General features: G+C 42.8%; 1 protein-coding gene across 1 annotated transcript in view; it reads left to right on the forward strand.

Moving 5' to 3' along the window:
• LOC144141875 (myogenic-determination protein-like) overlaps nucleotides 1-15,970 on the forward strand; it is an 82,711-nt gene extending 66,741 nt beyond the window's left edge. Inside the window, exon 5 of the mRNA XM_077673353.1 lies at nucleotides 15,255-15,970. Within this exon, the coding sequence (XP_077529479.1) occupies nucleotides 15,255-15,349 (95 nt within the window). The 3' untranslated portion in view covers nucleotides 15,350-15,970. The remainder of the gene's footprint in view (nucleotides 1-15,254) is intronic.
• Nucleotides 15,971-17,251: the final 1,281 nt, after the last annotated feature.

A 17,251-nucleotide genomic window follows, 5' to 3' on the forward strand; every position in this document is an offset into this window, starting at 1 on the left:
AAAATGGCCAGCGTGCCGGCGGCAACAGTGCCTTGAACGTCGTTTAGTAGTTCTGCAACGCCACGCATAAAGCTTCGGTCATAAAAATTGACTCATGAAGTCCAAGCTCGTCGTTTTGCGGACTTTTGTACCTGGAAGACGCCTTCGCGTAGCAGACGACACCGAGGTGCATTTCAGTTCCCCTCCGGTTGAAACAGCAATTCGCATCGGCAAGGCGATCAGAAAACCTGGGAACTTGGCGCCCCCCCCCCCCCCCCTGTGAACGGGCTGCTCCGATTGCTATCTGGGTGATAGAGCTGCACAGTCCGTTATTCAGGAGGCTATGGTACAGACAACGCAAGTTGCAACAAATACCTTCCGTCTGCCTTCACGCAGACCCCACACTCCCACACGCGAACGCCCGTCGGACGACATCTTCCGGGGAACACCCAGTAGCGGTCCCAGAGATCGGTTTTGGGGGGGGGCGATTTTTTTTTTTTTTTGGGGGGGGGGGCGAGGCGAGTAAAGATTCGCTCCCCTCCTTGCGCCAATTCTGCGGAGGTGGTGATAACCATGGAGGCGTGTGCGCGTATGCGGTGCAACCCGCTGGTATTTAACTTCACGCAAGTGGAATGCTTAAAAAAACTAAAAATAAGAAACTGAGGACCTCTTTGGGGGGGGGGGGGGGGGGGCGACCGCCCCCTTCACCCCCCCTTGGGACCGCCACTGGGAACACCGGATAATGCCTTAGCGGCTTCGGCATAGCCGCAGCTTGGCGACCGGCCGGCAGCTGTTGTAGAATGCTTGAGGGAGACGACGCGGCGAGCCAACAATGTCTGGGGTCACTATGAAGCAATCGTTTCTCCACGACATTTGCAGCAAATAAAGCAAATACGCGGCGAATCCTTTTCTGATACTCAGAAAACAACTAGCCGCTTTCAGAACTAGCAGCTTTCAGAAATAAATAAGTCGATGTGTACGTGAGGTATTGCATTGAATATGCTGAAGTTGTTTGTTTAAATACAATTAAAACACGTCCCCAAAATAAAACAGTCCCACAAAAGCAATAATATTGATTTTGTCGTCGTTAGAAACCAAATGCACCGTTCAACGGAAATTCTCGATAATAGCAGGATAAATAAATGCCGCCTACTTCAAACCAAACTTACACACATTGGACACATTATAAGTTCTGGGGCGAGAAAAACATCATTCCTCTTTCCTTGCACCTCTCGAACAAATAAGAAAGAACACTTATAAAAAGCGTGCACTTACTTTGAAATATTACTCAATTGGAACCTGCATTATTATTTATTCATTTTTTCCCCAAAATGAGGAAGTCCAAAAACCTGGCAAGCTTTACTGCTGACAGCGATTCTTACTTCATAATTCTACTCAAGCCAGCCCTAAATGCTAAATCCTGATATGTCGCAGCATGGTCATTCCCAAATAATAAATCATAATCTCTGTTGCCATTTGTAGAAATCTTGTGTTAGGGTTAATTTTCCTGTAATATGTATGTTTTTGTATTTGGACGTTCAAAAACCGAACATTCCATTCCAAAATGTTGTATTTTAATCTTAACGCTTATTGGATTTCCGGTGGAAAGCGAAGACTTCTCGGCGTGTGTTCGGTTGCGTACTGTTTTGAGCAGTTAAGCTCTGTCATCATGATCACCAGCCTATCTACGCCCACTGCTGGGCAAATGCCTCTCCCATTAATTTCCAATTACCCCGGTACTGTGATAACTGCGACAATGTAGCCCGCACACGCCTTGATCTCATCTGTCCATCTAACCTTCTGCCGCCCCCTGCCACGCTTGCCTTCTCTAGGGATGCACTCTGTTACCCTTAATAAACCAACGGTTATCTTGCCTTCGCATTACATGCCCTGCCCACGTCCATTTCTTCTTGTTAATTTCTACTAAGATGTCCTTAACCCCAGATGTCCTTAACCCACACCGCTCTATTCTTGTCCCTTAATGTTACACCTATCATCTTCTGCTCCATTGCCCTCTAGTGATGGCAACTAAATTTTTGGATGGAGACTACAAATATCCTTTAAGGCATTTCTAGGTCTCTTTACTCCACAGTAAGCGGCGCCAGCATCAAGTTTTCACAAGGATCACAGCACCAGCGCGATAATAGAAGCCGGCAGCGTCCGGGAATGTCACCCACGCCAGTGCTGTCGCGGGGTCCTTCTTGTGCAGTGAACCGCTACGGCCGGCGCCGTAACGCCGTACCAGCTTCACGCCGCTGCTCACTCGGTTGCGGACGTCACGCCGGCTTTGACGCCCCAAAGCGCGGGTGCCCTTCTGCCAATTAGGCCTAATGAGCACCGCCATATGGCGTGGGAGGGCACCCACAATGACGAAAGAAGGGGCTGAATAGAGCTGGTATTTCTGGTACGCAGAAACAGCGCGCCCGCCATTGAACGCCCTCCTTTTGAGCGATAAATGCTCGGTCGTCGCATTTAATATTTTGTTGTATGGCAAAAAAATGATTTAGTAGAGCAAGTTACCAATACACTATAGTAACATTGTTGACCTCTTTCGAATTAAAATTCATTTTCAAGCACTTTAAAAGCACTTAAAGCATTTTAAAGCCGGAAGATCTTTTTTTTTTTATTCCGAATGTAATTCTTTGCAGACAGCAGTAAATTTGTACGTACTTAGTTCCAGTCACTATCCAAAGTATACCCGGTAGAAACTAACTCCCCATAAGCGTAAAAGCTGTCTTACATAAATAACATGAACTACCATAAACCTGCACTTATAGTGTTCATACAGCCATCATACTTGGAAATGAGTACAAATTTTATTTTTATTAACCAAATCTCGCGAGTCTTATCCTCCAGTTCATTTCGAGGTCGACAAGCTAAGCGAACGCAGATTTGTGCGTATAATAACTACAGAGTCAGCATGAGGGCAACGCAAAAAACAAACGTGTGGATTGTAAGGTACAATCTCAGCGAAAAGACGGGTTACGTTTGCTTCTCGCTATTTCTGAGTGAAAGGTTCGCCATTTATTCCAGTTATATCTCAAAGCTAACGAAGCAGTTTTTGGGAGTGAATTAAAAAAAAAAACTACCAAGTGTGAGCCTTGAAACGGTTTATGGTAAACTAGTCGAATGTGTTGAGAATGCTTGCGGGAACATTTTCGGGGAATATGTGTCAAATTCAGACACAGAAAACTGAACCAGGTTATATTCTTAGAAGTTCATAAAAAAAGGTTCTATTGCTCTACCGCTGAATAAAGCCCACTTCGTTTTTTTCTGCGGGTTTCAGCGACGCCCTGCAAAACTCGTCTTTAGCCGCATGAAAAGTTGAACTATGAGCAGGCGAGAACAACCGCTCAAAAATTTAAAAATATTACTTTTGTTTTATCAGTGTGGATTTTTCCTCGAATGACTGCGGACTTTGATCCTGAAAACAAGAAATTGTACATAGAAAAATATTATTTTTGGTTAGCCTGGCACATTTTCCATCTTTTGCAATGTTTTGGGAAAAAAACTTGAGGCTGGTATTACATTATTTCATTATCATTTTAAGGTGAATATTTTCTTTGGTTCTAAAGTTCACGACACTAATTTTGCCTTTAAAAATAAGGCGTCTTCTCCTCCCGTAGCATGTTCTTTCCCTGCCATTGGGAATTTGAAAAAAAAATGGTATACAAAATTTCAAATGAAAAATTCCTCAGGTGTTTTCTAGAACCGTAGGCATGTCATTTACGAATTAAATATTTTCAACACAAAACGACAGTTGTTTTAACTCCACAATATACCGCTGACTATGCCAACATCAAGGAACACCACTACATTTACTGGTGAACCATTTCGAGTATTCCTGTGATTGCTAGACGAACGGATAAGCGCGTGCGTTTCATTTATACCAAATGGACTCCGCAAGCGCGGTTGAGAATGCTTCATTGCGGGGGAAGTGTCTCAAGTAGACAACAAAATTGGTCCTATTCATGACTACAAGCTGCGGTTAACGGCATGCAGCTTTTATTTTTTTTTTGTCGTCTGAGTGCCGCGGGACGGTAGAGCGGTTATAAGCAAGAGAAAGGCGACAAGCACGGCTTTTGGCGTTGTTTACGGCCGCAGAATACGGCAGCCATTCTATTCGAAACTGCTTCATCATTCAGTGAAGGCACTGGACGCGAAGTGGAAGCTCTGGCAATAAAGCGACAGGGCGTCGGGGCTTCCTGCCCGACCGCGGAGGGGGAAACCTAATACGCGGAGCACTCCCCGTGTCGTACGGCGCAGCGTGGTGGGGAGGTCGTGCGCCCGCCTGGCGAGGGGAGGGCGAAGGGGCGCTTGAACCGAGCAGTTACGATGGCCGTAGCCCTCTCCCTCTGCTCCCGCCCCAACAGATCGTTTTCTGAAAGGAAACACACGATACGCAAAGGCGGCCTGAAGTGTGTGGCTGTCTTGTTCTTTTGTTGGCCTTATTTGTGTGAGGAAGCTGTCTTTGGGTAGGAGGGGCGAGGCCATCCGTAGGGCAGCGGACTGCCTGTCTCCCGAAAGCGGTCTGGCGTTTAAGCGTTTGGACTTGGAGGCTACAATTAAGAGGTTGCACCCGTTAGGCATTATTCCACGTCGCTGTCGCAGGATTATACACAAAATTCCAAGAATGGATATGTTGAATTTTGTAATCCAGATCGGTCATTTGAAGTTTGTGAGGAAAACGAATACTAATAAGTGACTGTGCCCTGGCGGTTAAAACCCTTACACTAAAAGTAAACAAAAAATCAACCAAATATATAATGGCATGTTTTTGTTGCAGAAAGTAAACCTGAGAACAGAACTCGCTCTTTCTATCCTTCTTAAATTATACACGAATGACGCCCTCATATACCCGCGGTAAACAATAGCATCTGATTTTCATTTTTCAGGTTAGTACTTTTGTTTGTGCATGTTTTCTCCGTTCATGCCGGAAACGTTGCTTCCCATCAAACATAATTAAGCGGTGTTCAAGTATCAAAACAAAAACGGAAACAAAAGTGTACAAAAATGTAAAAGATATTCATGTTTGAAAACTCGTGCACCTGGAACGTTCACACGGACCTAATAAGAAAAATAAAGACAAACCTTACAGGAAAGCTCAGAATTTTTTCGATATATTGAAACACGGACATGGGACACACAACTTCAGCGCATCTGGCACCGTCATCCTCAAAAAATCTTGGATTTGATTCCGCTTAGTCAAGAAAAATCTGCAAAATCCTTGACAAGAGGGTGCCTAAATTCAATTTCTTGAATTAACATTTAGTTCTCCGGGTGTTGCTGAACGAACAGGTAGAATCAATCCAACCTACGTCTTTTTTTTTGTCTTTCAAATTTCAGTCGAGATCAAGTCGACCACCTATAACAGATTAAGTTGAAATTTCCGGAATTTGTTCGTTTTATTTTTATGTCGTTTCCACGGGACGACGCATAATAATAAAATCCGGTAAATTCGCGACTTGATTTTTATATTCTTTTAAGGCATTTCGTAAGTTAGAGCGCGGGCGCCCTGCATTAGCCCTGTATTAGTACGCGTGTGTGATTGTCAAAGTCATTCGGAATTCTTTCTATTTCTTTACTTTCTTCTTTAGTTTTCCTCAGGCACGGTAGTTTCTGGGGGTTTTTTTTATCAACAGGCAAGTAGGAGCCCTTTTTGCCGTATGGGTACCTCTAATGTTTTTTTAATACAGTTATGCTCATTGAGCTAATTTCGCGAATAAATATGTTAACTTCGAGAATCTGGGGTGGGCATGGCAGAGAAAACATACAAGGTTTTGCTATTATAAAAAGTCCCTCTTTGGGAGTTATGTTTTTATTTCTAACTAATATCATCACGAAAGCGAAAAGAGCTTTTGCGCAGAACGTACTTCTTCAGTAATTATACTGACTTGCACGCCTAAATATTCCGCAATAAAAAAAAAAAAACGATTCGGCCAGTGCGAGTGAGGTGATTGATCGGTTGCCCGACTAAATAAGAAATGAAAGCGATTTGTACGATTACGTATTTTTAACCAGAAAATCGGTTCTACTCTGACCCGACCAGTGAACCAAAACATGTGACGAAAAGCTCTATGTGAGCTTATCCGACGGTGTTCAGGCGTTCCGCTGTACATCGCCCTAACCTGTGCATATTATGTTTAAAATGGTAAGCTTATAGTGACGACAAGAAATGCGCCGGGCAGGCTCCTTTGAAGCATTGTGCTGAGGAAAAAATGATATGCATTCGCATCGCACCTATGCCATGCGAGGAAGTGTTTGACCCACCTAGAAAAACTGAACGAGCCCATCCCGCTAATTTTGTATTAAAGTGTGGGAAACTTCTGTGGCTCAGAATTCAAGCTAATTATTTTCTAAATAATGAGTCTTTGTCAACTTTATCGTGTTGAAGACAAGTTGGCAAAAAAGGGTATTAACCCGAAAGTTTATTTTTTCATGTTATTTTAAACCACAACCCCCCCCCCCTTCCACCCTCCCCCCATCTACTGGTGTATTGTTTCTTCATCACCTCCGATTGATCGGTTTAAAAGTTTCATTGACACCCCGCCCTACTGCACAGTGTTACTTAATGAAAAAAGATTCCCGACTTCAACGTACCAGGGCGATGTGAATCTGTACTCCCTTTCCATTTCCCTAAAATGCATTTGGCGCCCTACCAAAAATATTAGTTCATGTTGTAACATTTGGCCATAAAATAAAGATTTGTTCGGGGAAATCAAACCAACAATACTTCGTGCAGCCTATAAAAGAGTTCCCAAATTTTATACATTTACTCAGGTTATCCTCCATTTCCATATTTTCTTTACGTTAATAGAGTAAACGCACGTTCTAGCTTTGGTTTCGATAAAACTTCGTATTCAAAACGCCAAAACGCCAGTACTATCAAAATAGCAAACTTCTAGGGTGAAAAAAAAACTACCTGAAGTTGAATGCAGCCCAAGGAAACGTTTTTCGCAATAAGATGGGATTGGTAGCGATACATGACAACAATGGCCCAGCCAGACTCCTCTGTCCAAAGTTTCTTCAAAACCTGCACTGCGGAGGTTCTGTTAGGTCTGTTATACGCATCGTTTCACATTTACCGTTTTATTGCCGACCGAAGAGACCTTAAGGTTTGTTTTGCAAAAAAGGCAGAGCTTCTTTTTTTTCTAATAGGAGACAAAATATTTGTTATATCATTCTGGTATAATGCCGACTCGTACCAGTTTTCATAGGTATAGACGGAGGTATGAGGAAACAGAGCCTATGCGGCCGGCACGCTGCCACAGAAACGAAATGCAGGAAAAAGCGACTAAGCATCTGGAAGGGAGCCATGGAACTGTCGTTACAGCCGACCGTACATCAACCACAGAGGCAGCATGAGCCTCCAAACGCCGTCTGGTTGCGATGCGGCACCCTGCATAGTCTAGCGACAAATTGGAGAGCAAACTAGAAGCTTCTGTTGCTTGGTGACGCGTCCTTTGCAAGCAACAAGCAAAGAAACACACGCGCGCACGGGGGAGCATTCGGAGACCAGACACAGCAGCTATGTTCCCTGGCGTTTTTTATGGGAGCCATCCAGATTCAGCGGCGCTCAGAGCTTCGCCCTGCAGGCAGCTGTCAGCAGACAGCTTTAGCTCCTATAACTTTGCGCGCTTCTAGCCGTTTCTTTCCTGTTTTGCGCGCCATCTGCAAAAGAAAAGCCGTCATTCGGTTTCTTTGTCTGCTGTGAAATAATTATTTCTAAACCCCCCAAAAAAGTTGAAAAATGTATTCCTTTCCGCAACTTTTAAGACTAAGCTGACATAAACTGCAGTTACTTATTGGCGTTAGTTACATCAGTTAGTGCTTGCAGATATTGATGTGCTTTTGCGGCCGTAAATTAAAATCCTAAAAATAAATGAATTTAATGTGAAAAGCGGAGTTCAGGATGCCACCTACTTTTTATCTGTGTCATATATTTGTTTTATTACACAAAGAATTGTGGCATTAGCGATGAAGTGCTTGTAAAAGATTTTTTTGCGAGTACGTTTTCTCTGAATATGATTCGTATTAGCGTGACATTGGACGTTTTGTTTTCCTTTTCTATGCATGAGCCATGGTTTCCCATCGTTAAAAGTATTCGCCATTCAAACAATTGTACCGACTGTGCAGAAATAAGAAAATAAATAATATCTCGTGCTAAACAATGAAACCATCACAAATATCATACTTGTTATCTTGCACGGCACCAGTAATTTGGACGCACCACAGAATTTCACTGGAATATTTTGCACCCAGGATGAATATATCAAAAATTTCAACCTATAAGCCAAGAAAGGTACATTCTAATTTTGCTTCATAATGGGAAAGGATATTGAAAGCGGTGTAGCTTGACGTACAAGAAAAAAATACTTCAAGTGGAACTTCATTGCGGGACAGCAATTTTTTTTCATAATCCGCTGTTGGCTTAGTAACAACGTTTGTGATATAAATTTACTTGGTATTGTAAATGTACTCACCGTGGGCGGTTCTTTGTTGCTTTGATAAAGAGAATCTTGGTTATACGACCAGTAGAGGTATATTTTCTCATGTCTCAAGTTTTGTCGTGGATTCCTGTCACCAAAAAAAATTCTGCACCCACCAAGTCACAGAACGGGCATTTTCGAAATTGGTTGGGAATTCAACCAAGCGATCAGGAGTTTATGACTCCAGAACAGCGCCTTCTGGAACCGGCGCGTGTTTGCCACATTTCTTTCCACCGCGTTGCGTTGTTTCACTAGGGGTCTGTATCGTAACACGGCGGCTGTACTAGGGGGGTTGGAATAATGAGAACGCTTGGAACGTAGGCGTTGCGAAGATATACGGATTCATTTCACGCTTTTTAAGTACACGCAAAGAAAGGCATAATATCAAGCAAACACTACTTACCTGTGATATGTACCAGTGTTTGCTTTAAATGAGCCTAAGGTTGCCTTGTTGGAAACTTGTTGGCATGCAATAATTGTTCGACTAAAGAACTAGTTGCATGTTTGTGCGTTCTCTTCCTTCCCTCTGGTGGGCAGAAGTGTTGGTACAACGATTTCTTATTTTTCAGATAGAGGTGGCTGAAAAAGCCGGTGGTTGTAAGTAAAAGTTCAAAGCCTGAAATAATTGCCGTAACAAAAATACTGCCAAGCTTTCAAAGCAAGTTCGTCGCCAATAAGAACCGATGAGCAAAATCAACAAGTTAGGATAAATTGCAGGGAAGACGTATCCAACGGATGGCTGACCTGAGACTAAAGAATCTTGATTGATGAACCAAACAATAAATTCGTGGCTTTACCGATGCGCAAACAAACAAGGACGAAGAAAGAACCAACACGGACAAACGCTTAGTGCGCTTGTCCGTGTTGGTTCTTTCTTCGTCCTCGTTTGTTTGCGCATCGGTAAAGCCATGGATAGATTCCAACTAGGCCGACTCACGGTGTTACTTCAATAAATTCGACCTAACATGGCAGTAAAAAGACACACACACACTCTGCCTGAGTATTTTTTGAGTTTAAATAAAACAGCGACTTCATTTTTTTGCACTACCTCCTTTGGCAATACACGAATGGATTTAATGTGGACGTCGGGGGGTGGCGGGGAGGGCAGTAGGTGGAATCATCATACAGCTTCGAATACAGAGCTCCTAAAATATACACAGGACAAGCACATAAATGTTGACGTACCGAGAGGTTTGGTAGTCCCGGCTTTTTCTGTTGCAGTGGTTGCGCTTTGTAGGCGGGCCAAAGAGCGATGTGTTACTTTTATATTAGAAGGCACCCATGAAATCTATACAGTGGCAAACCGTTCCAAACGAATACCCCTGGTTGCACTGTTTGTACAAGTCGCCATTATTTAGTGGAAGGATGGCTTTCGCGAGATTTATTTATACATCTGTCACAGAAACCATTCTATCATTATCTGCTTAGACGGACTCACTGGCGATGTCATAACCCGGCTGTCCTTTATGTTGGCTTTACGTTTTACTAGAATCTCGATCAAACAGATTCTGGGAACAACAAAACAATTTCGACTTCTGCAGTGCAAATCTGCAGATTATATTTTATGCTTTATACCTTCCATTTTTGAAAGTGTCTGAACACCAGTGCAACTGGGTCATCTTTAAAAGTAAAAAAAAGAAACAGGTTTAACTAGTGAACACGTATAATTAGGAATAAATGCTAAATTAAACCATTGGTTCGAAATCTCTTAGAACAGCCGCGTTTACAAAAAGAAAAAGAAATGTGGGTCAAAGCGGATAACGCTTTGGCTAAGGCCAGATATTCAAGGAATGCAAACTTTTAATAGGGCCACACTGAGCAGCAATAGCCGCTACAAAAATGAACACCATTTGCATACCCTCCCTTCTTGTTAGAGTATAAGGCATGAATTTTCTCGTAATAATTATTCACCTCGTGCGAGAAGAGTTAGATCTCGCTCAAAAAAACGACTTTCGTTAGCTTACTAATCCAGGGAACCCTACTGTATTTAAGAGGTTTTTAACTTCATTATTCACCCTTGGTTGGCATTGTAACGTCCATGATGCTTGTGTACACATGCTATCGCCGGCGTACATAGGGCCGAGGCGACAGTTCCCCTCCGAATAATTGTCTACGCAATAGGTGGGGTAGGGGCACACTTTTTGCCCCTTTTTTTCAGGTTAATGGCGCAAGCTGGCCGAAAAGCATATAGCTCAACGGTCAAGCCTGCGGAAACCTCCCTGCAATGAGAAAACCGCTTTGAAAGAGTGTGATAATAATGATATTAAACACACTTTCGCACCTGAATGTGCCATGTTTTTGCAGTTCACGATGACAACCTCTTTGTAATGCGCATTGTGATGTAATGGCCAGTACAAAGCCATAGTCATCCCTTGTGCACATTTTGTTTACATCGTGGTGCTTTTTTTCACTTGGTCGCCACTATTTTCAAAGAGCAAACAAATATAAAACGGGAGGGCGAAATTAGTTAAAACCTGCCACCGGAAAGTATAATAAGCGCGTAGACAAATAGACTGCGGTAAAATAAATGAACTTATGGAAATAAGCATATATAGGTGAGCGCAATTACGGCGCCTTAAACCAGCGATTGATTGCAGAACCGCTATTACCATAAAGTTGTACGTGATCTCAAACTTTTCCGGCGTATCCGATCGTTAAGGTAAAGGTTTAGGTCACTGGTTCAATTCCCGGCCATGGCGGCCACTTTTCTGATGGAGGCAAGAAGCGAAAACGCCCATGTGTTCGAAAGTTTGGCACACGGTAAAGATCCCCTGGTGGTCGAAATTAATCTGGAGCCGTCTACTACGGCGCACCTCATCGCCTGTGTAGCGTCGTCGCGTTAACCCTAGCATAAATCAATAAAGGTACATTCCCTAACATGACATTTTCATTTTTCCAAACGTGATTACACGTTTTACAGCGGTGCTGTCTATGGCAAGAATGTAGCAGATCATCTCCAGCAACAGAGCGATGTAGACAAGAATTGCAAGCCAGCGGAGTGAAGCCTTCCGGCGCCCGCACAAATACCCGGGGTCGTAAAGCAGGGCGCCACACCTTGGGCGTGTAGGAAATCATTTATAGAAAATAAATGTCAAGTTTCTTTATTCTCTTGATACAAGACGGCCTACGCTCTCCCCCCTGAAAAAGTGTATTCCCAGCAATACATTTTTCCTTAGAGGTGAAGCCAACTTTAGGAGATCAGAGTAAGCTTGCTGCTTGTACACTGGGTTTCCACATCGTGGGTGCACAGTAAAGCCTTAGACAGATGCGGAAGCAGTAGAAGCAATACCGCAAGTTGTTCCTCGCGCACGAAAGTTACGAAAAGCAATCCTTGCCGTCAAAAAGACCGGGTCACGAAAGTTAGGGTAAAATAGATGGGTAGAATTTTAGAAAACGGCTCTTATTTGGTGTCATCAAAACTATGCCGAAAGAAATTATACTAAAATTCGCCTCTGAGACTACTCTAATTTTCTAGGCCAAATTTCATTTAGTTGTCACAGCTACTTGGTCCGCGGTAAAGTTGTAAACGGTACAGAATTACGGTCTGCTATCAATACATGCCCATATACGGAGGGAGCATTGCTACATAAAACAAGTGTAACTGTTATTTCAGAGAAGCTGCATAAAATATATTATATAACATTTCACTGCATAACGTGACTAACATTACGCACCACAGCTTCGCTGATTCTCTTCTTTCACAGACTTTGCAAAAATGCGAAGGCACTGCGTTTTTCTGCGGTAATTATAAACTATAAATCTGAATGTCTCACCTAACAAGCAATCTAAATTTGATTGCAAGCACTCTACAGCCGCAAGCAACAACACATCTTATGCTTAGCGCATATATATATATATATATATATATATATATATATATATATATATATATATATATATATATATATGTGGTCCTGTATGCACCAAAACTCATCCGCTTGAAAAACGGCGGAAAAAAACATGCATGCCATCCCGACCTGCAACAGTGGATGTCCACTGAAGCTGTTGCAAATCAGGACACATGCTGATGGTCGACGGTATCAAATACTCTTCGTTTTGTCGGCGGGCTTGTCGCTTGTGCTCGGCTTCTCAGATAGCAAATTGATTCCTGACGCTTGCGGTCGACGTCTCGGTCGAGAACTGCTAGGTACAGGCTTGCCTGACGCATTCGCCAGCCCTCAAATGACGTCAACATCCCTCACCTTTCCAGAGAAGCTGCAAATGTAATCTTTACCACAACACAGGGCGATGTCACATTGTTCACCGGCGCCTTATCATCCATTACCCAGTTTCGATGCTCGTTTTGTGGCTTTTTCTAAGCAGAAATATTGAGCTCTGTGCTGCACGCCTGATTGGCCTGATGCATGCGACAAGTATAATGGGCGACAAGTATACTGGGTCTTGCCTGGGCTTTTTGTTTACGACATAAAATTTTCTGACCATCCAGAGGCTAACAGCTTTGCTGTAAAAATAAAAGAATGTCATTCGTTTGTGGAAGCAGTACTCATACTCTGTAGGCGAATGCTGAAAGCATGTGAGGGGAAAATGGGTTGGCCCAAATCCACTCGTTTGAGTTGGAGATTACGTGCTTCAGGTGCTGCTGATACTGCTGCTTCTGCTGCTACGTCCCAGCGACGAGAAAAAGGCAGTAACAGATATGCGTACTAGGTGACTAATATTATTGTTAAAAGGTATACCAGTACTTGACGCGATTGTTTCGGTGGGGTAATTCGCCTGTCTATATGGTGACCCGAGTACGAACGCACGCAATTATTGCAAAGATCGTGCTGCAAAATTAGAAAAAAAATCTAAAAATTTCATTTTCATGTCTCATTGTAGTCTCTGTCACGTAGTAGCATCGCAAAATTTATGTTACTTGGGAAGCTTTCTCATATCAGACATCGCTTGCCGTAAGTAAACGATAGATTATGACTGTATCAAAATTTACTCGCAAGCCAACTTGCAGTTGAAATTTTTTCTTGAGCCGACCGGGATAACAGAAAGAATAGGTTTTTTTAAAGCAGTGACCAATGCTACGGAGATCCTATCACACAAAAAGGCAGTAGGATACTGTCACTTCCTAAGCTGAAATTACGTGTGTAAACAACCTCTGAGAGAGCTAAAGGAATTTAACAAAAGTAAAAGCAAACGTAATAAGTAACAAAATCTCAGACGAGCAGTGCAATTATTTCATTTCGTTTCATTTTCATTTTTATTTCCTTAAGGACCCCACTGGGGGGTATTACATAAGCGGTGGATACACAGGAAAAGAAAACATTTGAACACATTAATTTTCGCAGCACAGGTGATTTGTAACATTTTCAATGAAGGATGATAGGCAGGTGGTTGAAACAATGGAGCAGGAAGGGTCGTTCCAATCCTTGACCGCGCGACGAAAAAAAGAAGCGGAAAAAGTGACAGTTCTGTTGCGATAACGGGACACTTGAAGTGGGTGGCTTGTGCGGTGTGAAATGTATGTCGGGGGGAAGACAGAATAAGACAGAATAACGCCTAGATCTAACATGGCCTTCTGTGCCATTGCGAAACGTGACTCAGGGCCACGGGATCACTTAACAAGAGAGCGCAGAGTGAAAACAATGTTCGAACAGCACGATTTTTACGTGTTTCTTGCACCGGGGGACGACCGGGGTTCAAGCTGTTGTCGCGGCGAGATGGACGGACATGCTTTGAGTCATGTGCGCATTAAAAAGTTTTTGCCATACCCCACGCACCTTGGTAGTTTAACGCCACCTTGATTTTAGGACACTAGTTTTAAGCACGACTGTTGACTTTGTCCTTAGTCGCCGCGTGCAAGGCATGGTTACAGGATTGGCTCCCTTCAGTAAGCATGGGAAATGCACTTGTAAATTTGAGATGTAGAAAAGCAGCTCTAGAACTGAATCCCCATTTAAAAAAACGTTTTACAGCAACACGATCTATCATTGCATAAGTAGCACAGCGTGGATACGTGCGTTTCTATGAAATGTCTGGTTGTTGAAGCGTTATTGGGTCTTAATTGCAGTTTGGTGTTGTACTAGATTGTATTTCGCTAGGCAGTGATTACAGACATGCTTACCGTGAAATGGTGGGTACGTGTTTTTTTTATTTGTACACTGAAATGAATGTTGTGTGTCGAGGTCAAGGGGCCTCGAACCTTCCGGCGCAACACGGCACCGACGTCAAGTAACCGTATCCGAGATGTTCAACCACCTTCGCTAAGGGAATGGTCATTGGCGTGCTGTGGTCATAAAAGAAACCCCGTTCCTAGTCATTTCCTTTCACTGTGATTGGACTAGTGCATGTTCGGAAGGAAAAAAAAAACCCATACCCTACCAGTTATATCATAGCACGGTTGCACAGTTTTAATGGATATTTACGACTGGAAAAATACCGCTGGCTGTAAGAATAATTGTTACGCCTTCATGATTTTTGTGGAATTCTACAACGCCTATGGTAAATAAGGCATCCTATTTCTTTAAAACACCTATGGCATTGCATCGCGACATGCGTAACCCATACAACAGCTCCAAGTAACGTGAAGGACTACACCGTACTTGGCACATCCCATGGGTCATCACACCAAGTCGATGATGGTATATGTGCATGTAACAAAATTGAACGATCGAGATCTTCACTTGGCTGATATATGCAATATTTTTACCTTAATCCATATTCTCTTAAACAATCATTATATTCACATAGACATGTAACCACTTCCGCTTAGCTGTGTTATATCTAGTTGTATAGAATTTTTAATGATAAATTTGGTCTTCTTTTCGTACGCAGGTCCTGCACCGTGTGACCTACCCGGCGCTGTGTCAAGCCTGGACAGGCTGTCGCTCATTGTACAAAGCTTGAACGGCACACGGAACCGGCCTTGAATTTCCGTGCATGGCCACACGGACAAATAAACACGTGGAAGTTGACATGTCCTATAGAAGACCAGCAATCTTGAGAACAATGATGCACAAAAGCTTGACACAAGGTAACAGAAGGCGATCTAGTTTGCGGGAAAAAATACTCTAATAAAAAGCATAAAGCAGGCATCGTCGCCAAGCGTACTTCACCTAAGTCAGAATCTGTATGACCGCATACCTCAAGTGACCTTATGTACGAGAGAAAGAGGGGAAAGGGAAGATAATAAAGTACCAACCTTTCCCAGTAATGTAGCCTTGAAAAGACACTTTTTTGATGACTTTATTTCCACAGGGAGAACACAGACCCCGTTTAAATTTTGTGTACTCCAGCCTTGGGGTTTGAAACCATGATTATTGTATTTTCTGGCTTTAGCTTGGAAATATTATCGCAACGAAAGACGCAAAAGAGTATTGCTCCTACATACCGGAACTTAATATACCTTCTGATATTTTTTCACGGACAATACGTGCATCAGCGAACCATTGTGTGGGGAAATTTATGAATTAGATTCGAAGGCATATTACAACAACCAATCCTGAACTTTTCTGGTACTTAAAGAGCATTTTGTCTTGAATTTCTGTTTGATGCAATAAAAATAAAATGAATTGTGTTTCCGGAAAGTACTCGTACCTTTATTTTAGGTATATTTGTATGTAGGGCACACGTGTCACACCCAGCTCTGCTTAGACTGATGTGTGTGACTTAAGCAAGTTGCTTTGTACTGTTTAAGGCGTTGGCCTAAGCATTGCCCAATTCATCACACGCTTTGCACCACCAGAGGAACTATTGCGCATTTTGCCTAATTGTAGGTCCGAATGAAGCGACACTACTAAAAATTATGATCCACTTTGTCGTAGTGAAATTGAAGGTGAGAGAAGCTGTTCGGTGTATGAAACCACACACAAAATAAAACTATCATACAAAGTATTGTAGCTAGATAAATTTTGGGCACAGTAGCTATTGTGTGTATCAAACAAAACATCAGATAAAACTAATAGACAAAGTAATGCTGCTAAAACAATTTCTTTCATCCTAGTCACAATGCGAATGGCCACGTGGTCACCCCACCCTATTCAGCCAGAGCCAGGGACGCATTGTTGGTTAGTAAGGATAATTTCGTGTAATTATAATCCTCGAACCCGAAGTTACCCAAAAAGAAGTCAGGAACCAATCTATAAATTGTTTATACGCACAAGCAGAAAAGCTACCAACACCTGTTGTGCGGGTTACAAATTCTTGTCTAATATAGTCAAATTACGACATTTAAATTATCGGCGGTTCCTTTCTGAGGGGGTATGAACCCTGAAAGGATCAATCAAAACTGGTCGGCTCTTGTGTACCACGCACACGTCGATGTGTTTATTGCCTGCAGTTGGTGCTTGCCAAAGTTCAACATAAAATTCGAAGGGCTCAATGGCAGGATCGTATTTGGCAAACACGGCCCCATTAGCCCCTTTTTATTCCGGGTCTTTTTGGACAAGCAAGGTCTCTGGAGCCCACAGTTTGAACCAGTTCATTTGTAAACGATTTGACACGTACACTAGAACAACGCCCTTTATGTTAAAACCCTTGGTGAGGAACACACGGTCCCCAACACCGCCGAAGTTTCGTTCAGCTAACGCCAAACGGTTTATAGTGAAGCTGCTACCGTGTCGTCTGTCGGAACGTTTTGTGGGTCTGCTTGTTCAGCCACAAAAACATTTGTAAAAAACAAACCAAAAAATAAACGGGACGCAGCAACTTATATGAGACTGCCTTTGTCGGCCGGGAGAAGACCATGTAAAGATTTGGAAAATAGAAAAAATTGACTGGTGATTACAATACTCCTTAGTGAGATATTTGGGCGCATCACCAGTACGCTGAAA

This window comes from Haemaphysalis longicornis, unplaced genomic scaffold, assembly GCF_048455015.1.
Source record: "Haemaphysalis longicornis isolate Haplotype H1 unplaced genomic scaffold, Haemaphysalis longicornis Haplotype H1 scaffold_6, whole genome shotgun sequence".
Classification (NCBI taxonomy): domain Eukaryota; kingdom Metazoa; phylum Arthropoda; class Arachnida; order Ixodida; family Ixodidae; genus Haemaphysalis; species Haemaphysalis longicornis.